Source organism: Muntiacus reevesi, chromosome 18, assembly GCF_963930625.1.
Source record: "Muntiacus reevesi chromosome 18, mMunRee1.1, whole genome shotgun sequence".
In the NCBI taxonomy this organism is placed as follows: domain Eukaryota; kingdom Metazoa; phylum Chordata; class Mammalia; order Artiodactyla; family Cervidae; genus Muntiacus; species Muntiacus reevesi.
In genome coordinates, this window is record NC_089266.1 from 46,759,258 (window position 1) to 46,775,402 (window position 16,145).

General features: G+C 51.5%; 1 protein-coding gene and 1 non-coding gene across 3 annotated transcripts; one reads left to right on the forward strand and one right to left on the reverse strand.

Moving 5' to 3' along the window:
• Positions 1-1,923: 1,923 nt before the first annotated feature.
• On the reverse strand, positions 1,924-15,841 carry RAD51D (RAD51 paralog D). 2 transcript variants are annotated; one of them, XM_065910525.1, is made up of 10 exons: positions 15,497-15,829; positions 15,174-15,235; positions 14,868-14,986; positions 10,199-10,280; positions 9,808-9,942; positions 9,195-9,290; positions 6,672-6,762; positions 6,474-6,544; positions 2,718-2,882; positions 1,924-2,553 (listed from the first exon to the last, which is right to left on the reverse strand). In XM_065910525.1, exons 1-10 carry the CDS (start codon positions 15,576-15,578, stop codon positions 2,428-2,430), a joined length of 1,029 nt encoding a protein of 342 aa, XP_065766597.1. In that variant the 5' UTR covers positions 15,579-15,829; the 3' UTR covers positions 1,924-2,427. The 2 variants fall into 2 exon arrangements, with proteins under 2 accessions (XP_065766597.1, XP_065766598.1); XM_065910526.1 differs by lacking the exon at positions 2,718-2,882 and having other exon boundaries at positions 15,497-15,841.
• Positions 4,227-4,353, forward strand: LOC136150450 (small Cajal body-specific RNA 11). Its single transcript, XR_010659871.1, has one exon. It is a non-coding gene; the product is annotated as a small Cajal body-specific RNA 11 (non-coding RNA).
• Positions 15,842-16,145: the final 304 nt, after the last annotated feature.

The window sequence follows — 16,145 nt, forward strand, 5'->3', positions numbered from 1 at the left end:
CCACACCACCAGGGAAATCCCAGGGCATGTGATCTTTACAGGCCTCTCAAATCTACAATTCTGGGGTACTGAGGCAGGGACGAAGCACCTGACACCACATAAAGGAAATATGGTAGATGTGCCCAGGGCAGAGATGGCAACCAGGCTCCGCCTTGAACATCAATTTCAACTGACTGGTGGCGGCTGCCTGGAGTGTCACGTGGAGAAAAACTAAAATTGCAAAGGCCTCTGAGCTCAGCAAGAGAGAATGCTTTCCTTGGGATTGGGATTTCCTTCCCATTGAGGTCACCACAGAGAATCAAGTAGAGTTCCCTCTACTATACAGGAAGTTCTCATTAGTTATCTATTTTATACACAGTATCAATCGTGTTTATATGTCAACCCCAAATTATCGCTGATGCCTGTGTGGGTTCAAGATTCCCAAATGGTACAAGTGACAGGGATGTGCCATCCCCAGCTTAACATTTTGTTTCCTACTGTGGTTGCAACTAGCTTCCCAGGTGGCACTAGTCATAAAGAATCTGCTTGCTAATGCAGGAGATGTAAGAGACAGGAGTTCAGTCCTGGGGTCAGGAAGATCCCTTTGGAAATGGCAACCCACTCTAGTATTCTTGCCTTGAGAATCCCATGGACAGAGGAGCCTGGTGGGCTACAGTTCACGGGGTTGCAAACAATCGGACACGACTGAGGCGACTCAGCATGCATGCACAAGGCTACCATTATGTACCCACTGCTCCTAGTAAGGAGGCTGCAGGTTCATTTCTCCCGAGAGCCTGTGGAAGCACCAGCGCCAGGGTTCCTCCAGTCTTGGCTCACCAAGCCTGTCCTCACTCAGGCAGATACCCTCGGGGGCTGGGTTGCCACTTGCTCCCAATCCTCCAGACATCTTCCTTTTATCCCTCCTGTGCTCATCATCTGTAAATGTTATATCTTCTGCCTCTAACTCTGACCCCCTTTCCTGCAGCCAAGACACAACTAATTAACTACACAACAGGCTCTCAAACCGAGAAAGGCTACCTTCCTTTAAAAACATGTGGTCAGTAAACAATCCTGATCATGTTCTGCCTTTGATTTCTCCTCCCCTGCTGTCTTCCCCTCCACCCAGCCGGGGCTCCAGCTCGCAGAGAGATGGTCACAGCACCCGTAACAGACCAGGGCGGGGCGGGGGTGGGGTGGGGATTATTTCATACGCTGTGGTACAGATGGCAGGAAGAGAGGGGTAATTACATTGCATCTTGGAGCCACCGGCAATGAATTTCTGCATAAAGGACTAGATTTGCTGTGTATTATTTACGCCAGCATCAATTTTCCCAGCTGGCTCTATTGACTGTGCAAATTCTCCCCTGTTTATGGGCAAGGCCATGGTTCAGCACTTCGGCTCACTCTCGCGGGGGAGGGGCCCCCCAGGACCCCACACACATTAAACAGGCGGCTGGATTCACCGGGGCCAGGTCACATCTTCCCTTCCTCTTAGATTATATCCCTGGGACTGCAGTGAGCTCCTGGTCTCATCTGGTCACGGTGATGCATGCAGGTGTGTGAAACCAAAGCGACAAGATGGAAAGAGGAACAGGGGTTCTCTGGGGGGCCTCACTTGGGGAAACTGAAAAGCCACCGTCTGGGGGAAAACAGATGGCTCTGCAGCTCAGTGAATTTCTTTTGTATTAATATGTTTTTTTTTTTTTTTTGTATTAATATGTTTTAAAGAGCAGGATCTAGATAAGGAAGAGTTTGGGCCCTAGTGGTAAAGAATCTGCCCACCAACGCAAGAGATGCCAAGACACACGGGTCCGATTTCTGGGTTGGGAAGATCCCCTGGAGGAGGAAATGACAACCCATTCCAGTATTCTTGCCTGGAAAATTCCATGGACAGAGGAGCCTGGGGGGCTACAGTTCATGGGGTCGCAAAGAGTCAGACACGACTGAGCATACACACACATGGGTTGCATTTACAAGGTTACTTCACCTGGTAAGTCAAAGTCAGAGTTAAGGGGAAAGGAGCCCCATCTTACAGATGGAAAAACAGAGGGAAAGGGAATAAAAAAAAAAAAGAAGGGAAACAAAGGCAAGCCAGAGGCCTCAAGCTCAGTCACTGTGTCAGGATGGAGGGTAGGACGGTGATGTGCAGGGTTAATCCATCCAGGCACCAGGGTGCTTCTTCAGAGATGCCCAAGTCCATGAACCCAGCTCTCGCTGGAAACACACATGGAACAAGGGAAGAAAACCTGGTACCAGCACGAATTTCTGGGTCCTTCCACAACAGCATCCTCTCTTGCCAGTAGCGCTGTGTTTCTGGAGAGAGGAGCTGAGGGCTGAGATGGCTTCCGGGCGAGACAGTGTCTCTAGCGCCCCAGGGGCTGCCGGCAGCGAGCAGCAGGCATTACTGTGCAGGTGAGTTGGGGGCCTTGCAGCCTGTCCCTTTCCCCATCAACAGCACCGTCCCGTGTGATCTCCCGGGAACACTGGGCTCTGCTCCCAATGTCCTTTGTGATCTCCCTGGAACGCTGGGGTCCCCCAGCTCCCTAAGTCCACCATCTCCTGGCAACCTGTTGGCTAGAAGAAGACAGGAGGGAAGCGTGAGTGTTTGAGTTGAGCAGCCCACGTGAGTAGCTTCTTTGGCTGCAGGGTCTCAGCCTTCAGGAATTCACAGACATCTGCAGGCATGGAAGCCACCCTCAAGGGCCTGGATTCCTGGCTTTCCCCTGGGGCTGGCTCACCAGACGGGGGGATTTGGTCAGACATGCCACGCGCCAGCTGCCCAGAGCTCCTGAGCCTTGGGCGCTGTCCAGGAGAAGCCGGGTGCTGGGCACGAAGCTCCAGGAGCGTCCCAGGGCGGGTTTGAGCTGCCCGCTGTCCCTGTCGCGGGTCGTGTGATTGGTCACCTGCGGCAGAAAGAGTCAAAGGCTTATAGACCCGCAATGCTGGGACATTTGCTCCTATGGCTTCATTTTACAGATGGGAAAGCTGAGGCCAGGTACAAGGAAACGACTTCCCCAAGGCTCCATGACTTATCACCAGTCTGGAGTCAGAACCCTGGGCTCCTGACTTGCGCAGAGCTCTTGCCACTTAACCATGATGCCGGGACTTCCCTGGTGGTCCGTGGTTAAGAATCTGCCTGCCAGTGCAGGGGACATGGGTTTGAGCCCTGGTCCAGGAAGGTTTCACATGCCGCGGGGCAGCTAAGCCCGTGCTCCACAACTACTGAGTCTTCGCTCTAGGGCCTGTGAGCCGGAAATACTGAAGCCTGTGCACGCTAGAGCCTGTGCTCCGAAATAAGAGAAGCCACCGCAATAAGACTGCACTGCGCCCGCTCGCCGCAACCAGAGCAAGTCTGCGTGCAGCAATGAACACTCAGCACAGCCAAAAATAAAAAAATAATTAAAAATAGATAAACAAACCACAAGGCCCCACAATGGCTTGACTCCAACAAAAGGTAATGGGGCAAGTGTCTGAGGATAAGCAGGGCTGTCTGCTTAGGTTTACTACACTTCCCAGGTGGTGCTAGTGGTTAAAAATCTGCCTGCAATGCAGAAGACCTAGGTTCGATTCCTGGGTCAAGAAGATCCCTTGGAGAAGGGAATGGCTACCCATTCCAGGATTCTGGCCTGGGGAATCTCATGGACAGAGGAGCCTGGTGGGCTACAGTCCAAGGGGTCCCAAAGAGCTGGATGCGACTGAGCGACTTTCACTTTTCACCCTCAACTCCAGCAGACGGGCATCCTGAGACCATGTCCACCCACCCCCTTTGTGTCAGGGTGTGCATCTGTGTATAGAGGCGGGAGGGGTTTGCGAAGGCAGGGGGATCCCATTTCGGTCGGTCAGCTCTACCCTGCCCAGGCTAGTCTTAGGTAAGGGACTTCAACCTCACTGCATCCTCTTGAGGTTTTCCCCTTGCCTCCCGCCCCCCAACTCCCACCCCGGGGCAGAGGTGTGGCTTGTTCATCACTGAATCTCTGCTGCCTAAGCCAGCGCCTGGCACAGAGCAGGCACTCACATAGATCTTACAGTCAGGAGAGGATGGCCTTGGGATCCAGTAAAAGAACAAAATAATAGGAAAACAGATCCTTACTGCACAAAAAGGCAGTGTCATATCTAGGCTATTTACAAATACATGTGTCCCTGACTCACTGACTGTACTTTTACGAGTCTGAAGAACTACGAGATATATAAAGAGATTTAAATATAAGGATGTTCACTATAGTCTTATTTAAAATGTAGGAAAACTCTTGTCCTGCCCTATGCTTTTTCTGCTCCCCTGTACTCAGTTCTAAGAGGGGAGTCCAGCAGGACACACGAAAACCTCCCTGATCTCAGTTTAGAATGCCGTTCTAAGAACATGGCTGAGAGGATCATTTAACATACATAAATAAAAACTGGGACTTCCCTGCTGGTCCAGTGGTTAAGAATCCATCTTGCAATGCAGGGGCATGGGTTCGATCCTTGATCTGGGAACTAAGATCCCACACACCGCAGAGCAGCCAAGCCTGTGTGCTGCAACGACTGAGCCCGCAACGCCACAACTAGAGAGCCCGCGTGCAGCAAAGCAAGACCCCCAGGATGCAACAAAGATCCCACATGCTGCAACTATGCCCTGACACAGCCAAGTAAATATTTTAAAAATAAATAAAATAAATAAGAGGAAAACTGTTAATGACCCATAAAGTCCCCAATCAGGAAATAAGACTGTTATGGTATTCCAGGGACTGCAAACTACTGTCCACAGGCCAAATCTGGCCCCAGAAATGTTTCTGAAAATCAAGTTTTATTGGAACATAGCCATGCCCACTTGTTTAGGGATTGTCTATGGTTGCTCTCATGCAATATAGGCAGTTAAGCAGCTGTGACAGACTATCTGACTGTAAAGCTCAAATATAGCCATCCCTCATTATCTGCAGGGGGATTGGTTCCAGGACCCTACGGATAGCAAAGCTGCGGATGCTCATCTCACATGAAAAGGTGTAGGGACTTCCCTGGTGGTCCAGCGGTTAAGAATCAATGCAAGGGACACAGGTTCAATCCCTGGTCTGGGAACCAAGATCCCACGTGCCTCAGGGCAACTAAACCCCCTGTTGCAAATAAGACCTGATACAGCCAAAAGAAATCAATAAAATGGTGTAGTTTAGTTGGCCCTGCATATCCACAGGTTCCATATTCGCAGGTTCAACTGGGGATTCGAGCAGTGGTTGGTTGAATCCACAGATGCAGAACCCATGGATAGGGAAGACCAACTATATTTACTACCTGGTCCTTTAGAGAAAAAGTCGCCCCCTGTAACATGGTATTAAACAAAATAACATGCAGCCTGATTTCCCTGGTGGTCCAGTGGTTAAGAGTCCACCTGCAGGGGACATGGGTTTGACTCCTGCTCAGGAAAGATTCCATATGATTTGGGGCAACTAATGCCTGGATCACAACTACTGAGCCTGTGCTCGCGCGCCCGCGATCCACAATAAGAGAAGCCCGCACACTGCGTCCAAGAGCGGCCCCCACTCGCCGCCGCAACCAGAGAAAGCCCACGCCCAGCAACAAAAACCCAGCGCAGCCCCCCACCCCCAAACATGTAGCTGCTAAAAATGGCATTCTTAAAGAATCTATTAAAAGATTTAAGAAATGGTGTCCTTAAAAAAAAAAAAAAAACCACAAGATTACAGTTTAGTTGGAAAGTTGATTAAAAGTATATATATATGGGTAGAGAAAAAAGATTCAATGAAGGTATATAAAAAAAACACTAATATGGTCTCTGTGGATGTGGAGATTGATTACAAACTGGACACTTATATTTAACTATTTTTTACCCTATGAGAAGCATGAAGACTTTAAAAAAATTACTGCATAAGCAGAATAAGTTACTCTAAAAGCAAAAAAGATCCCTTTTCTATGAAGCTCTGGAAAAGGCAGAGCTTCATAGAAAGGGACAGAAACCAAATCACCTTTCTGGGGCGATTGAAATATTCTATATCTTGATCTCTTCAGATACCACTGTATCAAACCTCAAACAAAGAGAAGCTACTCTGTGTGAATTACACCTCAATAAACCTGACTTAAAGAAAGTAAAAAGAAAAACAAGACTGTCCCTGGACTTCCCTGGTGGTTCAGTGGCTAAGACTGTGCGCTCCCAATGCAGGGGGCTCGGGCTCGATCCCTGCTTGCGGAACTAGATCCAGCATGCTACAACTAAAGATTCCGCACGCTGCCACTAAGTCCCAGCACAGCCAAATAATTAACTTTTTAAAAGTGTTAAAGATAACATTGCCTGATCCCCTGGCTGTTTACGTGTCTGATCCCTTCACAGTCTGGCACTCTAGATGACCCACAGAAGTTGGGCTATGACCCTTTCCCAAAGGGTCACTCTGGGGGTTCAGAAGCTGCTGTTTTAAGGAAATAAAGAGCACCTAGAAAGAACACCTCCCCACTTGGCGAAGTCCAGGGAGCAGAGAGCAGGCAAGCATGGCTGGCCAAGCCCACTTCCTCACCAGCACTGCCACACTGAGGTCCCGGGCCAGGGTTTTCAGCTCTCGGGCCAGCTGCATCATCAAGGCCAAGCCTGGAGGAGAAAGAGCAAAGAGGGTGGGCAGCGGGGCAGCGGGGACCAGGCTGGCCGAAGACGGGACACTCCAGAGCCGGCAGGCCAGGTCACAACCCTCCACCCTGCGCTCTGCCACACCACTCACCTTCCCTCTGCTGACCTCCCAGAAGTGGGGCGACCACCGCAGCGACGGAGTCCACAACCACCACCTTCAGAGTCCCGGAAGAACTGCGGACCTGGCGGGTGATGGGAAGCAGGTGCCACCAACCAGTTGGCCTCCAGGGGGCGCCCGTTACCAGACAAACCTGCTCCTCTAGCAGAAACTGGTAGGAAATACCCTCTCCCACCCCAAATACAGCTGCCCCTCAAGGATGGAACTCAAGCAATGCCTTCTCCCCCCACCCTCGTGTGTATGTATAACAGATTATACTGAAGACTTGGGCGTCCCTGGTGGCTCAGCTGGTAAAGAATCCGCCTGCAATGAGGGAGACCTGGGTTCGATCCCTGGGTTGGGAAGATCCCCTGGAGGAGGGCATGGCAACCCACTCCAGTATTCTGGCCTGGAGAATTCCACCAACTGTATAGTCCATGGGGTTGCAAAGAGTCGGACACGACTGAGCGACTTGCACTTTCACTTTCACTGAAGACTTGGATGGACAGAGATACTCTAAAATAATTAGATACTCTAAAATAATTAAATTTGAGAAATCCGTGCTCAGATCCTATGGTCCCCGATCAGAAAATTTTTTCTTTTGTTTTTTAAAAAGACTTTTTTGATGTGAACCATTTTTAAACTTTTTATGGAGTTTCTTACAATACTGCTTCTGTTTTATGTTTTAGTTTTTTTGGCCCCGAGGCATTGAGACATTAGCTCCTTGACCAGGGATCGAACCTGCACCCCCTGCACTGGAAGGCGAAGTCTTAACCACTGGACCACCAGGGGAGTCCCAGATGTCACTCTTTTGATTAGTATATGTCAAACAGAACGCACTGCCAGCCCATGGTCACACTGTCACACAGGACAACCTGTTGCATTCGGCTCTCACAGGTGTGCTGTCTTGCAGAAGCAAGCAGCCTTGCTGTGAAATGCCGATGGAAAGCACACGGCAAGAATAGTGGGCAGCTTTGAGGACTTGAAGATGGCCTCAGCCAACAACCAGTTGCCAGCAAGAAGCTGAAACCTCTAGGAAATGAATTCTGACAATAATCTGAATGAACTTCTAAGTGGTTCTTCCCCAGCTGAGCCTACAGATAGGAGCACAGCCCACCTACCACCTTCATCACAACCTAATGAGACCCTAAGGAGAGCACCAGGCCAAGCTGTGCCCAGACTTCTGACCTACAGAAATTGAGATAATAAATACGTGTTAAGTCATAGTTTGCAGTAACTTGCTATGCAATAACAGAATACATATCATCTAACAGTGCTACAGTCAAAATAAAAAATAAAAATAAAAAAGTCTTTTGACCTGGGAGTTGAGAGGTTTGGGTTATAAGCTTTGCTCTTAATGTTAAAAAAAAAAAAAAAAGGTTTTTTGGCCATGAGGTCTGTGGGATCTTAGTTCTCCAACCTGGGATCAAACTCATGCCCCTTGCAATGGAAGTGCAGCATCCTAACCACTGGACCACCAGGGAAGTCCCTAAGCTTTGTTCTTATCCAAAATGTGCGATGACTGTGGGCAACTCACTGAATGTCTCTGGCCCTCACTTTGCTCCGTTCCAACAAGAGAGTCAGATTAGGTCAGGACTACTTCATGTCCCAATACATGGGGAGGCACAACCTGCTATGATTCCTATGCCAAGTATTTGTTCAACCATTATATGGTCTAAAGTTCGTTAAAACGATTTATGTTACATACAACCCTAGTAACATGATATGCTGTGGAGTGAGACAAGTTTAAGATAAATTAAACTAGTCTCTCTAAGGTTTCTCCCAAATGTAAAGGTATATAAATCATGCACCATATCCTATCCAAGCACCTATCAGGCAGGGTACCAATGCAAATTCCATTCCTAACCTCTCTCCCTTGTCAACAGGACTCTGAATGTGTTCAAGCACTGGGCAGAAAATCTCCTGACATCAGGGAAGGTGGGCCCAACTTCTGGTCTAGGACATAAAAACACAACTCAATTTTTGCCAGTTAGATGTAAAGGGAACTGGGAAGTGTAATGGTGGGTTCCAGAGAAAGAGGTACAGAAAAGAGGCATCTATCACTGCCCTGGATATGGATGTGTGAAGACATGATGCTCGGAGCCATGGCAGCCACTCTGCAATCATGAGGGGGAAGAGCCAGAGAATCAGGCACACCAACCTAGAGCCCTGATGTTATGGGGGTACCAACCTCCAGACTCATGTGAGATAATTAAATGTCCTCAAGGTTCAAGTGTCTGTCAGACAGACTCTATTATTTGCAGCTGAATGGAACCAATTGGAATGTAGAGATGAACAGGACTGATCCTTGCACTCAAGAAAAGGGCTTACCCTTTAGTGGGGAAGATGGGCATGTGAACGAGGAGGCAAAGAATTGAGGAGGGAAAGGACTGAGCACCCAGAAATCCCATTCTGGGAATGGCAGGCACAGCTAGAGTCACCAGATTGCACACCTGCCCACACGCAGACAGCATGGGTGAGCTGCGGGGAGCAGGGAGGGCAGAAGATCAGGCTCACCTGCTGGGACACAGAGCCTCGCAGGTCCTGCAGCACGTCCAGCATCTGGAAGATGTCAAACGCACGCACCACCTGGATCCTCTGGAGAGCTCCTGCCTGAGGGGCAGGAGAGAGAAGGGAGGGCCTTAGAGAAGAGGAGCTGGGGGTCACACGAGAGGAAGAGGGATTCTGCGGTTGAGAGAGAAGAGGCACTTAAGACACAAGGACTCAGGTAGAGATGGCGATAGGCTTTGTCTGATGGGCCGATTCTCAGCATGCTGGCTGCCTGGGTGCTGAGCTGCAAAGCCAAGTCAAAGCTCCGTGGGAAGGAGTGGCAGTGATCAGCGTGTCTGCCCTGGGCAAGATACGAGGGAGAAACACAGACGCTGGACGTGTGTCTGCCCTGAATGAGGGGATGCCAGGGGCTGGGTTTCTAGGAAGGATCCTTGTGGGTAGCATCCAACTGGGATGATGTCATAAAGGGGAGGCTTTACAATACAGGAAGCATTGGCTGAACGGCAAGTTTCAAAACCAGAAATGACTAGTCACCCAAATGGTCCAAATTCTTGCCATGTTAGATAATGGGGTCTTATGGTGTCAGAACCTCAAAAGAACCCAACCTTCCTGCCTTTACCTGCTCCTCCTCATCCGGGGTCCTGGCCTGAAGCAGTTGGAGGATGCGGGAGGCTGTGAGTCCTCCATTGGAATCAATGTAGAGGACATTCTGCTGCAGGCCATGGGCTACGTTTGCTGCCACACAAAGACATACCTGAGTAGAGACAGGCCATTGGGTGAACCTGAGCCCTCAAGCAGGGCCCAGAATGGGAGCACCCTCCCCACCAAATCTCATCCAGATCCCAGAGGCGTGAATGGGCCCCAAGACGCAGGTTCAAGTCCCACTCCTCACCACCCAGCTTCTCTCTTCCAAGCTCTGAAATCACAGGATGCTGGCAGAAGCTTCCCCAGAGATCCAGGGCTATGCATCCACCTCCCCCAACCCTCCTGGCTGCTGGCTGCAGGTGTACCTGGGTTTTGCCGCTACCCGGGGCGCCTACAATTTCAGTCACTTCTCCAGTGTAGAGACCAGCATCTAGCAGTTTGTCCAGGCTGATGGCAGAAGAGGAGGGCAGAGCATAAACCGAAGGGATTGGAGGGGAGGGAGGAGAGAAGGGGAGGAGGAACAGCAAGACATTCCTTCCAAGCACTGTTCTATCCAGAGACGTTCTGACATCTCTGGCCAGGAGGCTTCTCTTTGTGGAGTCTCCTTTGGGGAAAGCAGGCATTGCCGAGTGTTCCCCATCTGGCCCCTCATCCTTTCACTCTCGCCTTAAAGATCACCTCTGGGTAATCACTCCTCTGCGGAGGTCTCTTCACTGCCCCATTCAATGGTTCTCCTCTCAATCTCCATCGCAGCCCCTGCTGGGTTTCCTCGATAGCACGGCCCATAATTTGTCATGCTTTAAAACTCTGAAATAATTATATATTCACAGGAAGTTGCAAAAACAAACAACGTGTAGTGAGGTCCCGTGTACCCTTCAGCTGGTTTCCACTAAGGTAGCATCTTTTACGCAAAGGTGTATTGTACTACATCTTAGCGCAACATCGAAAAACAACACCGGTGCGGTCCAGAGCTGCACCTGCTTTCCTTCCATGTGTCTTCACATGTACAGTTCTCTGTCGTTTCATCCCACATGTGGGTTTATGGAATCACTGCAATCAAGACAGAGCATTTCCATCGCCGCAGGGCTCCCTGGGCCACCCTTTTATAACCACACCCCCACCCCTTCACCCCTAAATCCCTAGCCAGCCCCTGGCAACTGCTTAGTCTGTTCTCCATTATTATCATGTTATTTCAAAAATGTTGACTTCCCTGGTGGTCCAGGGGTTAAGACTCTGTGCTCCCAATGCAGGGGGCACAGGTTCCATACCTGGCCAGGGAACTAAGATCTCACGTGGCGTGGCCGGAAAACAAAAAATTTCTAAAGAGACCCAAGCATGAATATTTCTTAAGCTTCCCAAATGATTCTAATGAGCAGACTGGGCTAAACCACAGGTCTGAACTCTACAGTCAAGAATCAATTCCATTTCTGGCCATGAGGATCTCCATAAGGAATTCCCAAATCCACCTTGACATGGATAGACCCCCTCCACCACCTGCCTTGTGGAACAGAAGTACAACTGAGCCTAACCCCCTGTCTTGAACACAAGTGCTGTCTGGAATTTATCCTCCACCTTCCCCCCTGACTGGCTTTCATTCATTCTTTCAGTCACTCACTCAAACATCGTCTGACTGTCTCACATTTCCTAAAGGCCTTTTTCTAAAACAAGGGGGAGGCAGAGATGAATAAGACACAGCTCTGGCCTTCAAGGAACCACCCATCTCCCCCAGTCAATACAGCTGCTTCCGAGGCTCGCTGCCCGCTCTCCCACGTATAAGATGCCCCCAGCACTACAGGCGGTGAGAAGGCCTATAGCAGAGGGACGTCCCTGGCAGTCCAGGGGTTAAGAATCCTTGCTTCCGAGGCAGGAGACTCAGATTCAGTCCCTGGTTGGGGAACTAAGATCCCACATGATAAATGGCATGTCCAAAACAAAAAAAAAAGGCTGATAAAAAAACAGAGAAACCTGCTTCATTTGGGTTAGCCAGCATTTTGTGAGCTGTTGACTACAGAACTCCCCTCCCCTCCCATGTCAGAGTAATACCCATCAGGTGTCCAAAGACCCCTGTGACAAAGGCTAGAAACCTAGAGGTCATCTTTGATTTGCCACTTTTGTATCCCCCCAGCAGGAAGGCTTACAGCATTTCTTCAATATGCCTCCTGCTGTCAGCCGCCCCAGATCTGCTCACAACACCCTCCCCTGCTGTATCCTCTTGGGCCTCTCCTGCCAGCCTTCCCAGCCCCATCCACCCTGCCCACCTCCACCGTGCCTGTAACTCTACATTCATGACATAGCCTCCTGCCTGGAGGGAACAACAGGGCAGATGCCTTAGAGCTGAGTTCTTAGACTTAGCAGTGAGACAGGTATGACCTCAAGGGCCTGGTCTGCCACTTACTCACTGCGGGATCTTTTTTTTTTCCCCTTTGACTGTGCCACCCAGCTTGTGGGATCTTAGTTTCCGAAAAGTGAAGTCGTAAAGTGAAAGTGAAGTCACTCAGTCGTGTCCAACTCTTTGTGACCCCATGGGCTGTAGCCTACCAGGCTCCTCCATCCATGGGATTTTCCAGGCAAGAGTACTGGAGTGGGTTGCCATTTCCTTCTCCAGGGGATCTTCCCGACTCAAGGATCGAACACAGGTCACCCGCATCGTAGGCAGATGCTTTACCGTCTGAGCCACCAGGGAAGTCACCTTAGTTTCCGAACCAGGTATCAAACTACAGTGGAAGCACAGGAATCCTAACCACTGGACCACCTGGGAAATCCCGAGCTGGGGGATCGTGAGCAAGTCTCTTAACCTGAGTCCCAGTTTCCTTATCTACAGGATTATGGCTTTCATTTCTTTTTAAAGAATTTTTGATGTGAATGAACCATTTTTAAAGTCTCTACTGAATGTGCTACAACATTGCTTCTGCTTTATGTTTTGGTTTCTTGGCCACAAGGCATGTGGGGTCTTAGCTGCCCGACCAGGGATCAAACCTGCACCCCCTGCATTGGAAGGTGCAGTCTTAACCACTGAACCGCCAGCGAGGTCCCAGGGTGGTGATTTTCATAGCCACAGGCTCAGTAGTTGTGAAAGTGTTAGTCACTCAGTTGTGTCTGCCTCTTTGTGACCCCATGGACTGCAGCCCACCAGGCTCCGCTGTCCATGGGATTCTCCAGGCAAAAATACTGGAGTGGGCTGCCATTTCCTTCTCCAGGGGCTCTTCCTGGTCCAGGGATTGAACCCAGATCTCCTGTGTCTCTTGCACTGCAGGCAGATTCTTTATCCACCGAGCCATCGGGGAAGTAGATGTGAAGATAAATGAAATAATGTACCTAGAGTAACAGTGCCTGCTTCCTGATGAGCACTCAGAGAAGGCCCATCCATTCCTCACTGCACAGAACAGTCCTGAACCTCTCTGATCTCCTCTGTAGTGACCCATGGTGGCTGCCATTCTGCCAGTTTTCCACCTGACCGCTCTCTCTGTATTTTATAAACTCTGGTTTTATAAACTCCCAAAGGCCAAGCCTGCTTCCTTTTAATTACCCCCTCCTTAGCTGCTTGCAGGCATGCTCACACCTCTCTCGTGTCCACCTGCTCTTCTCCACCCAGTGGACCCCAGCCTCCTTAAAGGCAGGGGCCTCACCCATACCCATACCATCTGCACATCTCTGGTTCCCATGCTTAACACTGGCTAGTGCTTGATGAATGACAGACCTGAACCCTCAACCCAGGGAAAGCAAGCACTGTGTTATGTGAACCCTGCCAAGAGAACGTGTTATGGAAACAGCGAGGGCCAAACTGATCCAAAGACCTCTGTGGTGGCAGAGTTCTTCATCAAATTTCACACAAGCAGGCCAGGGAAGAGGTCAGACTCCCTTGGCCAGAAGCCGCCTGTTTTCTTCCAACTCTTTTTCTCTCCAAACATGGCAGAAGGAAACTGCTCTCACCCCCTCCTGCTACAGTCTACAAGGAATGAACCAAGTTCAGGAATAAGTACCCCAGGGCTGGAGCCCCACCACTGCCCCTAGCTCCTCCTGTGCTAAAGTCCAGTGGGGTTAATAATCACGAACTCACAGGGTCACGAAGAGATCATACAACCTATTGTATAGCCTTGTTGTTGTTATTCGGTTGCCCAGTTGTGTCTGACTCTTTGCGGCCCCGTGGACTGCAGCATGCCAGGTCTTCCTGTCCTTCATTGTCTCAGGAAGTTTGCCCAAGTTCATGTTCATTGCATTGGTGATGTCATCTAACCATCTCATCCTCTGATGCCCTCTTTTCCTTCTGCCTTCAATCTTTCCCAGAATCAGGGGCTTGCATCAGATGACCAAAATACTGGAATTTCAGCTTCAGCATCGGTCCTTCCAACAAATATTCAGGGTTGATTTCCCTTAAGATTGACTGGTTCGATCTCTTTGCTGTCCAAGGGACTCTCAGAAGTCTTCTCCAGCACCAGAGTTTGAAGGCAGCAATTCTTCCAAGGGACTCTCAGAAGTCTTCTCCAGCACCAGAGTTTGAAGGCAGCAATTCTTCGCTGCTCCATTGTATAACCTACTGCGTGTCAATGGCTGGTACTTAACCTAGTCCTGCCACACTCTCTTGCCCCATCCATCCTTAAATGGATGGGGAGGTAGGGCCAGAGAAGAGCTGCCCTGATTTGCTGAATACTAATGAAATACTGACATCTTGTGTTTCAGTGGTTCTCAACCAGCTGCAATTTTGCCCCCAACCCACCCAGAGGTCACAGCTGGAGACATTTTTGACTATCAGACAAGGGGAGAAGGGAGGTGCTACTGGTATCTAGCAGGCAGAGGCCAGGGAAGCTGCCAAACAACCTACTCTACACGGAGGACAGGTTGCCCCCCAATAATTCTGCATCCCCAAAAGTTAGGAGTTACGAGAAACCTTACAGGGTAAGAGCAGTCAGAAGTCCTGACTGTCCTCAGCACCGTCTGAAAGAGCCTGCTGGCTCCAGACTGCAGGATCCAAAGCCCAGCTAGAGGCAGTCAGGGTCGCCCTGCCTCTGACCTGGTCCCGCACGTACGCACACAAACCTTCCAACGCCGGTGGACAGGATGGCCGTGGAGGTCTTCAGTTCCTCGTAGAGATCAGCGCCATTGAAGGGGAAAGCCGAGAACTGAGCCAACAGCACCCGTCTCAGGGCGACCAGGGCCTGCGGAAGGGGCGGGGCGGCTCAGAATCCCGGCTGCAGCAGCCCAAAAGTATTCGGCAACGATACGTCAAAAGAGCGGGCCTCCCGGGGTCTCAGACGCCGCAGCTATCAATCTTTAGGAACCCCTCTGCTCGCGGATGGGCATTTAGAGACACCCAGGTGTGGAGCGTGGAGACGGTCAGCTCACCTTGTAAGACAGGCCACATTTCTGGGCGACCTCCTCCAGGTCTGCAGAAACCAGGTCCACCACTGCAAACGAAACACGTGGGGCTGACGGGCCGGGAGGGAGGCCCGGGACGTCGCGCACTTGACTTTCCCGCGCCGGCGCGGCCTGGCGGAGCCGTGGGACCCGGCGCGGGGCCGGGCACACTGTGGGGGCGGTTCTACCCTCCCAGGGGCGTGGCTCGCCCACGCCCACGTTTCGGGGCTCCCCGGGGGCGCAGGAGGGAGGGGAAGCCGGGTGTGCCGGGGCCGGCCGTGTGGCCCGCACGGGCGCGCGCCCGCGGTCACCTGTCTTGATCCCGCGGCTCCGCAAGATCTGGACCATGTCCTGGGTGAGGCCGGGGCACAGTCCCGCCCGGAGCACGCCCATGTTCCCTGGGGGCCTGCGGCCGCTGGTCCTGGGGGCACCCACGGGGCTCTCTCCAGTCGCCTCCCCGCCCCCCGGCGCCCCTTTCTGGACGGGCGAGGAATGCAGGAGGCCGCGACCGCGCGGAGAAGGCGGGCCCTTCGGGAGCTCGGGCGCCCAGGGCCCGCCCGCCCCGGCCGCGCCGCCGCTTCCGGCTTCCAGGCGCCAGGACCTGGCCTACGGCGCCACCTGCCGGCTGCGGCGCGGACGCGCGGGCCAGGAGGTCGGGGCGGAGACGGCGCGGGCGGCACGGAGCCGGGCTCCCAGCGCGGAGGTCACCGCGCCCGGCTCGGCGGCTCAGCGCCCGCGTGCGCCTCCGCCTTCTCCCGGGCCACGCCCCCCCGGTGCAGCTTTCGGTTCTGAACGCTGGGCCAGAACGTTCGACCGGATCGACCATCCCTCCGCCCAGGGACCTACCTGTTAGCGAAGGAAGGCAGTAAAGAGCAAATCAAATAAATCAGATAATTACCGAGATTATGATGGCTGCTGAAAAGCAGCAGAGCACAAAGAGGGCATCTGCTTCTCTAGTTT